Source organism: Manacus vitellinus, unplaced genomic scaffold, assembly GCF_001715985.3.
Source record: "Manacus vitellinus isolate BGI_N305 unplaced genomic scaffold, ASM171598v3 scaffold_47_pilon, whole genome shotgun sequence".
NCBI classification, from domain to species: Eukaryota; Metazoa; Chordata; class Aves; order Passeriformes; family Pipridae; genus Manacus; species Manacus vitellinus.
In genome coordinates, this window is record NW_021940585.1 from 218,181 (window position 1) to 227,850 (window position 9,670).

The 9,670-nt window shown below is 49.9% G+C and overlaps 1 protein-coding gene across 1 annotated transcript; it reads left to right on the top strand.

The window, feature by feature from the left end:
- Nucleotides 1-1,901: 1,901 nt before the first annotated feature.
- Nucleotides 1,902-5,313, top strand: PROK1 (prokineticin 1). The gene is made up of 3 exons (XM_018079553.2): nt 1,902-1,973; nt 3,956-4,081; nt 5,194-5,313. The coding sequence occupies exons 1-3, from the start codon at nt 1,902-1,904 to the stop codon at nt 5,311-5,313; spliced, it is 318 nt and encodes a 105-aa protein (XP_017935042.1).
- Nucleotides 5,314-9,670: the final 4,357 nt, after the last annotated feature.

The window sequence follows — 9,670 nt, forward strand, 5'->3', positions numbered from 1 at the left end:
ACTGAGGACCCCCCCAAACTTCATCCCTGCTGCCAGCAGAGGGTGAGAGGTGATTTATGGCACAGCAGCCCCGGGCTGGGTGACGTTAATGAGGCCCCGTCTGCCGCCGCCCCCGGCTGCTCCTGCCGGTGGGTTTGGGCTTGGCAGGTCAGGAAATTAAAATGTTATTGATGGGGGGAGTGAAGTGCAGCAGGATCGTTTATTTTTCATGTGATTTTTCTTTCTCCTTGGTCCAGCTGGGAGCTCCCTCAGGCAGCACAAAGAGCCCCCATTCCAACTGTCCAGGGGCTTCCCACTGCATCCCACCCCGTGGGATGGCTGGGAATGGAGTTGCCTTTATTTGTTTGCTTTTCTTTTTTTCTTTTCATGCTTCTAGGAAGCAACCCTGGACAAAAATGCAAATGGAGATGAGGGGCTGCAACCTCTCTGTCCCATCAGCCCCTTTGCAAGGAAACCTCCCCAGACCAGCAATTCCTGAGCCATTGTGGGCTGTGGGATTGCTGGAAGGAGAGGTTTTTGGGAAAGTGGGGATTAATTAATTCAAGCCCAGGTGGAGGAGACTTCAGTGATGCAGCAGAGCAGCTGCCACATCAAAGGCTGGCCTGGGGGCAGGGCAGTGTTGGGGTTGGTTTTAACTAATTGAACTGATGATTTAGCACCAGATTGAACCTCTAGGGAAAAAATAAAGTTACCCAGAAAAGCCCCCTCAAATCCATATTTCAAATCCCAACCCACCTCGGGCCACGTTTCCCACATGGGGCAGCTCCTGGTCCCTGATTTGCCCCCATGGACCAGGTCTAGCCCCAAAATCAGCCCCGGGGTGTTTGTTCCTCAGTGGGAAAAACCAGAAGAGATGGAATTCATGGTGCTGGTGAGGAGCTGTGATCCCACCAGGGGGGCTCCTGCAATCCAGGGCTGAGAAAATCCATCCTGCTCAGTCAGAATCACGAATCCAGTTTCTTTTTTTTGGGGAAAAAGGAATTTTATTCCCTGCTCTCATTGCAAAAAGGGTCTTGGGCATCATGTCTGCCCCAGCCAGCACTGGGAGCTTGGTCTGGGGAGTCTCAGACAAGTCCAGGATGCAGGATCCCAGGGTGGGTTGGCCATGGAGGGTATTTAAATTTTTTAATTATTTTAATTCTTTTTATTGCTTATTTAATGGCTGAGGGTTCAGGAATTTCTTGCCCCCTGATGGACTGTGGTGCCTGGGGGTGTTTTATTTGAGTCCCCAAGCCCTGAGCACATTAGGATGTTGTCCTTTGCATCCTCACAGGAGGTAGAAATTAAAAAAGTAAGCAAATAATTCCACCTTTTCCTGCCTCTTTAGCCATCCTCTTATTCCCCTGCACTCCCAGGAGAGGCACCAAATGCAATTCGAGGTAGATGGGTTGTACTTTGAGCCATAAATCAACATATTTCCACATTATATTCAGATTGAAATGATGAAAAATACATTATTCCCTTTCTGCCTTCTTTTATTCTCCCAAATAAATGCAGCCAAGTCTCTATTTCTGGGGGATATTTATCACATTATTGCACCTTGGGCTCTTCCAAGATGGGGGGGGAGCAGCAGAACTTAATTCTTAGGTTTTCTTTTAGCTAAATAACCCCAAATTTTTAATTAAATTCTTCCATACACCTGTCAAGGCTACATATGGATTTAGGGGTGTACTTAGAAAATCCAGCTGTGCTGATAAATCCCCCTGGGGGGGGGATGAGGGTGGAGGGAGGAGACTTTTTTCCCCTTCTTGGTGATTTATTAACATTTCTTTGATGCCATTGGAGATTCAGGTCTTACCTGCTTCTTCTGGGATCATCGGGGGGGAAAACAAGCCCGGGATGGTGGAGCTGAAGGGGTTATAAAGGGTGTGAAGTGTGAGGCTGCTCAGAATTCCAGCACCATGGGCCTCATCCTGCAGCTCCTCTGCTTCCTCCTGCTCCTCCGTTCCTGCCCCTGTGCCGTCATCACTGGGGTAAGTCCTGCTCCCACCCCCCAGGGTTTATATGGATTCATCTTCGTTATGTTGGGGAATAACACAGGAATCAGCCCTTTGTGCTGCTTGGTTTGTGTTGTTCTTTCACCCCCTGTTTTTTCCCAATTTATCTCTCATTTTCCCGACCTATGGGTGCTGTTCCCTCCACCAGCTTCTCCTCCCAGCCCCGTGTCAGCAGGGAAATGTGGGATTTTGGGAAGTTTTCCAGCAGGTAAAAATCAGTATATCTTTATGGACATCTCCCAGAGCATGTTACCGATTGGAACAAGGGTTCAAACACCCCAAATTGTCCTTTTTCCCCCTAAATTTAGAGGAATTATTAACAGAGGTGGGAGCTGTCAGGACGCCAAGGGCCGGTGGTTGCTCACCCTGTCCATGGACTCAGAGTGTCCCTGAGCAAGCACTGGACTGAGGGTGGTGCTAAAAGTGAATTTTAGGGACAGAATCCAGGTTTTTGTGGTGCTCCCAGGGTCTGGATGCTGGTCTCAGCAAAGCCAGGCTTGGCTGAACCCCTCTTTTTCCTCTGGATTTTTCCTTGAAAAAACCAAGCATTTCCATCCCACTGATTTCTCCACTGACTCCTCAAAAAGAGGGATAATGATGCTTTCCTGGCTTTTCCCAGCCAATGGGAATTTGGGAGTTGACTTCAACTGGCTCTTGGCTCCTCTTTCCCTTCATAGCCAGACCTCTTTCTTTGCAGCCTGTGGTGATTTTGATCTCTCCAACCTGGAGCTTCAGAGCCAGGTCAGGGGGATCCACCTCCATCCAGGGCCAAACACACCCAGCAGCTCCTGGAATTATTCCAGGACTTATCCCAGGGCTTGAAATTATTCCAGGGCCACATATTTTTAATACCACAAGGAAAGAGTTTGGATGTGCAGCTCCCTGGATACCTGCAGCCCCCACCAGCCCCCTGAGTCTGCAGGTGAGGGTTACTGAGATCTGATTTTTAACAGAATTTGGGATTTTTAAGGAGCTTTGGAAGCTCAGGGAGAATCAGGTTCCCACCAGGAAAGGGAATACTCTGTAAAATCCCCTTCCTGCCCAACCATGAGAGGGCTGCACCCCAAAACTTTGCTTTATGGTGGGGTTTTTTTTGTGATTTTGCCCCAGCTGCAATTGTCACATCTCTTCAACCACAGCTTGTGCTGGGAACTCCTGGGACAGAAATCCCCTGGGAGGGGAGGGCCCCAGGGGGGTGTTGGGTGAATCCCATCAGTTCTCCTTGTGCTGCCAACCCACCATCAGGCAGAGGGGTCGGAGAAGGTTTGGGGAATGCAATGAGCCTCTCCAGTGAGGGCCACGACATCCTGAGGGGAAAAATGGGACCTGCTTGGGGCTCAGAGTCTCCCCATCCACCTCTCCTGGCATCGTGGACTGCCAGGTGGGGGGAGAGCTGAGGCAGTGTTTCCACCTGGGCCTCAGTTTCCCCATCCCTGTTTTCCAAAGTTTTGTGTATTCTTTGGAGGGGAGAGGTCGAGTTGTTGGAATTACTCTGCTCCCACTAACAATACAATTAAAGCTCTGGGAAATTGGGTTCCTGAGCAGTTTTCCAGGCTCGGCCGGGCGATATTCCCAGATCTGCACAGTGGGTTTATCCCTCGATGCTGCTGCTCTCCCTTGGCACCAATGCTGCTTTAAACTTTCCCTCTGTGCCTCCCCCCACTGTGCCCATGAGGGATTTCCCCTTCATCCCACAGACCTCAGCCCCCCAATCCCACCCATGCCCTGCCCCAAAACCTCCCCAGCTCAACCCAAACCGGCAGAACTGGGAACTGCCCCCCCCTTTTGGTTAAATCCCAACCCCAGCGTGGGCTGATTCCACCACTGCCCCCCCAAAAAGAGGGATAACGGTGCTTTCCCCTCCTCTTTTGGTTAAATCCCAACCCCAGCGTGGGCTGATTCCACCACTGACCCCCAAAAAGAGGGATAACGGTGCTTTCCCCTCCTCTCCTCCCCAGGCCTGCGAGCGGGACCCTCAGTGTGGCCGCGGGACCTGCTGTGCCCTGAGCCTGTGGCTGAGGGGGCTGCGGGTCTGCACCCCCCTGGGCCGGGAGGGGGACGAGTGTCACCCCTCCAGTCACAAGGTACAGCCTGGGAAGGGGGGACACAGACCAGGAAGGGGCTCCAGGCTCCTCACAGGGGGGAAGCTCCATTAAACCCTGGGGTGGAGAAGGGGTTGGTGTCGATGGGGGGGTTGGTGTCGATGGGGGGGCTGGGAGGGTGGTTTTCCGGGGAGGAGGAGCTGGGAATGGAGCTGATTCCCAAGGACCCGGGTGCCAGCACTGCTGCAGTGATGCTGTCGTGCTTCTGGATCGGGATATTCCAAGGAAAAAGTGCTGAGGGAGGTGAGGAGGCAGCTGTGGTGGGAGTGGGAACTGGACAAGGGAACCCAGTGCCAGACCTGTCCATCTCCAGCTCTTCCTCCCACTGCCCTGAACTCTGGGATGGACGTGGGGGACTGAGGGGGGAATTTGGGGTGAGGCTCTGGGTGGCACTGTGGGGTCCCAGAGCTGGGGCAGCTGTTTCAGCCTCTACATTATCTTGGGCAATCCACTGCATGTTCACAGCACCCAAAATCAGGGACTCATGGAGTGATTTGGGGTGGAATGGACCTTAAAGATCATCTTGTTCCACACCCTGCCATGGGCAGGGACACCTTCCACTAGCCCAGGTTGCTCAGAGCTCCATCCAACCTGGGCTTGATCCCTCAGGAATGCTGTGGGTCTTGGCTGAGGGCTGGGGTTGAGCCACCAGCCCACTCCTTTGCAAGTAAAGCACAAACCACACCGCTCCAAACTGAGCCATAAATGCTCTGCTGAGCCAGAAGAAGCCAAGTTAAACCCTCAGAGCTTCCCCAGCTCCCTGATTTCTGTCGGATAAGAGCCCCCAGCACACTGGGATTAGCCCAAAGTTTGGTGCTGCTGCAGTCCCAGTGCCAGGAGGATTTAACAGCAGCGTCCCAGCCTCAGGGAGAGCATCCCCCTCCCTGTGCTGTATTGATTTAACGCTCTGGGAGCAAGATTTAATGACTCTGCACCTTCTGCTTGCAAAGGAAGGGCTTCAGAGGGATCACAAACTAATTTCAGGCACATTCCCATTAAACCTTTGAGAAAATCCATGGATTTTCTCAGGGCTATGGTGCCATTGATCATTCCTGGGGCCGTGACAGCTCGTTTCTCTCACTGTTTCTCTGCAGGTCCCTTTCTTTGGGAAGCGCCAGCACCACACCTGCCCCTGTCTGCCCAACCTCCTGTGCTCCAGGTTCCTTGACAGCCGCTTCCGCTGCTCCAGCCACTTCAAAAACATCCATTTTTAGGGGGATTCTCCCTAAAATCCCACCCATGAGCCCACAGCACCCGTGTCTTGCCCCTTCCCGTGGCTGTCAGGTGCCCACAGAGCACCAGGCAGCCTCAAAGTGCTTTTCTGAGATGGATGGTGTCGTTTTGAGCTGTTCTGGGGGGAAACTGAGGCCAAGCTGCTCCAACACGTGGCTCAACAAAGCTCTGCCCCAGCAAAGCTCTGTCCCAGCAAAGCTCTGTCCCAGCAAAGCTCTGCCCCAGCCCAGAGCAGGATCTGGCTCCAGCATCCTCTGGATGTCCCTGGATTGAGGGACAGTGCATGGCAAATGTCTGTGGCCTCACAAATCCCTTTTCCCCAAGCTGTTGGCTCCATGTCCTGGATGCTTCCAGGGAGTTCCCACCTCCCTGCTTTGTTTTATCCAGCAGAAGTCAAGGATGAGGAAATTTGAGGAGTGAAAGCAGATGCCAAGCAGCCAAGAGCTTCCTCCCATGTTTTTTTAATCCTGGCACATGATAAATTTTGGGATGTGGAGCTGAGCAGCATCATCTCATGTTCCAGAGCACCTGCAGGGCTGGGGCAGACGTAGTTTAACCTATCTCATATTTTTCAGTTGTGTACAAGGAAAAACAAAAATCAAAGGGCCAGAAACTTCATTTTGTGGGGAGGTGGAGCATTTTGATCAACACCCAAAAACTGCAGCTTGTGCCCAAACTGCCCCAAATCCAAACCCTCTGCAGCATCCTCAGAGCTGCTTTGTCTCTGCAGTTCCCACTGGATAAATCAGCTCTGTAATGATGGTTCCCATCGTGGCACTGCCCAGTTGTGGCTTATCAGGATGGTCTAATCTGACCCACAATTAGATCAAATCCATACCAAGTAGCTGTGGGGAATCAAGGAATGGCTTTTCCCAAAGTCCAGGCAGGAAGAGGCTGAAGCAGAGCTGGTTGGAGCTGTGCTGTGCCAGATGTGGGGCTGGGATGCAGGGAAAGGTTTTCCAGCCTCAGCATCTCCCTGAGGTTCAGGCACTGCACCAGGTTTTGGGGGTTCTCTTTCTGTCAGGTGAATCTGAGAGGAGAATGGGACATTAAAGGTCATTAAAGTGCTAAAAGTGATTTTGGACACGTGTTTTCAGTTCTGCTCTGAAATACATTGTGCAAAATTTGTCTGCCACTTGAGTTTCTCTCCAGCTTCCAACAGCAACCCCTGGGCACAATAAAGACAAATATTAAAGAATAATAGACAGCATTTACAGCAAAAAAAATCTCAAAATTATTGGGATCCTTTCGGGCTTAAACACAAATCTTAATTTTGGGTTTGGGTTCTCCTTGTGCAGAAATGACCTTGGAGAACCCTTGGAGTTGGGTGCTGGGGCTTCACCCTGGTGAGGCCTGGGTTTGGTGGGGCTTGCTGGGATTTGATGGGGTTTTGGGGGGGCTTACTGGGGGTTAGATGGGGTTTGGTGGGGATTAGTGGGCATTTTTGTGGGTTTTTGGTGGGATTATCATGGAATTTGTTGGGGTTTGCTGGGGCTTGATGGGTTTTAGTGGGGTTTTGAGGGGTTTGGATGGGTTTTGGTGCTATTCCAACACCTATTTCTATTTCTCCAGCCCCCAAAGGACCCCAGTGTGTGGCTGTGGCAGGTACTGCGTTGGGAGTTGGTGTTTGAGGCCAGGCAAAAGCTTCTCTGCACTTGTTCTTCCCCACAAAAATCATAAACTTGGTGAAAATAAACCACTGCGACGATCAGGTTGATTCTATTTTAGGGTGGGGATTATTGTTTTACACATCAGAATTTTTGCTTTTTATTTACAAGAGAAAAGTCCTGCAGCATCTGCCCAGGTGGGTGAGTTTGTGCTACCATCACCTGGCACTGTGAACACCACAAAAAAAACCCCTCTAGAAATGGATCCCAGAGCAATACTGAGGGGAAAAGTCAAGAAAAAAACCCCATAATAATTCATAAAACTGTTAAAAATATACATAGTTTCATGGTTTGGGCCTGTTTCCTTAACCTGCTTTCTCTATTAGCTGCCTCTGGCCACCCACCAGCTTGGAAATGTGCAGAAGGGGCTCTGAGTTTGGGATTTTGTTTAATTTCTAGAGAACTCCCAGTGGAAAATATTGCCAAGTATTTTCTCCCAGCAGAAACAACAACAACAAGAAGAAATAAAACGACTTAACAGCTCCTTCCCATCCTCAGTTCCCATTCTGGGGGGACCTCCCAGACTCCAGGGCAGCACTGCCTGGTGGGAATTATCAAATTCCTGGTGGCTTTTAAACTACAGGAGGTGACAGTTTAGTGGGAATTCACTGGATTCTGGCACAAATAGAGGAACATTCTCATTGAAAGACCAGGCTCTGCTTGATTTTAAATCGTAAATTGAAGGAGTCAGGAGTTGTCCATAATAAAGATCATGGATAAGGTCCCTTTCCTGCATCCCTGCAGGGTTTTCCCTGCAGTTAAGCAGAAAAAAAACACTTTTAAACTGCTTTCAAATTGCATTTAGGGGAGCAAAACTTAGAAAATATCCTTTTTATTTTCCCCTAGAGGTGCAAAGTTGCACCCAGAGCAAAAGCAGCAAAGCTCCAGCTCCATCCTCCTGGGGGGGCAAGGAGGAAAGTCAACTTTCCCTTGAAATCAGGAGCACCAGGGGCTGTTTGATTCCCAGGAGCTGCTTTTCCCCCCTGGAATGGTGCCAAGGGCCCCTTTCATCCCCCAGCACGTGTGTTTGATGTTCTGGCTCCAAGGTGAAACGTGCCTGGCTGGACATGCCAGAGTGGAATGGGACAGGGAGGGGACACGGCTGGGATCTGAGTGGGACAGGGCTGGGATCTGACTGGGACAGGGTTGGGATGTGACTGGGACAGGGTTGGGATCTGAGTGGGACATGGCTGGGATCTGAGTGGGACATGGCTGGGATCTGAGTGGGACAGGGTTGGGATCTGACTGGGACAGGGTTGGGATGTGACTGGGACAGGGTTTTGATCTGACTGGGACACGACTGGGATCTGACTGGGACAGGGTTGGGATCTGACTGGGACAGGGTTTGGATGTGACTGGGACAGGGTTGGGATCTGAATGGGACAGGGTTGGGATCTGACTGGGACAGGGTTTGCATGTGACTGGGACAGGGTTGGGATCTGACTGGGACAGGGTTTGGATGTGACCAGGACAGGGTTTGGATCTGACTGGGACAGGGTTTGGATGTGACCAGGACAGGGTTTGGATCTGAATGGGACAGGGTTTGGATGTGACTGGGACAGGGTTTGGATCTGGTCAGGACATGGCTGAGGTATCAGAAACCTGCAACATCCTGGTGATGCTCCCAGGTCTGAATATTCTACACCTAAAATAATTGCATGGAGAGTTTCCAAACAGCAGGGAAATATTCTATTCCTATTCCTATTCCTATTCCTATTCCTATTCCTATTCCTATTCCTATTCCTATTCTATTCTATTCTATTCTGTTCTATAATTCTTCTATTTCTATTGTTATTAATCAATGCTGTTCTATTCTAATTAAATTCTAATTCTCTATTCTTCTCTAATGATATTTTAGTCTAGTCTATAATTCTCTTCTCATTCTCTTATTCTAATTGGTTCTAATTATCTTATGTTCTAATTTTCCTCTCTATTCTATACTATTCTATTTTATTCTAATTATTCTCTTCTCTAATGCTACTCCATTCTATAATTCTTCTATTATTCTACTCTACTGTGTTCTATTTTAATTATATTCAATTCTCTGTCCTACTCTAATTACTCTTGGAAGTCAGGGGGTAAATTTGATCCAAGAGCAACCTTTGGAAACGGCTTGGCTGTGCCAGAATTAATACTGGACTTTGGGAGCTTTATATACACATTTTTTTTTGGGGGGGGGGAGGCTTGGAGTGAGTCTCTGTTCTCAAGGCGGTTCCTAAAATTCATCCCAATGGTTTTCCTCGTTTAAATCCATCTTAAACTCCTGCCTGAGACCAAATTGGGATGAGCTTTGTTGCCTTTTTGGTGACCATAGCCCAGCCCCAGCCCCTTCCCACTCCTGCAAAAACCACCTGGACGATTCCAGATGGTTCCCTTCCTGAAAAATCATTATAAATTCCCATTTCATTCCACAACAAGATCACAGGAACCCACTGGCCCCCCTGACATCCCAGTGGGGAGGGGATGGAGGGGCTCTGCCCACAGCATCCTTCCTAAAAGTGGCAGTTCCCGCAGGAAATTCAACAGGAAACTAAAAATAAAGATCCAAAAGCCAAAAAGATCCATAGATCCATGCTGTCCACAGAGGAATCTCCTGCAGCTGCCACCAGATCTGGGGGTCTGGAGCAGGTGGAGTTGCTCAGGATGTGCTACTGAAATAAAAGCAACCCCA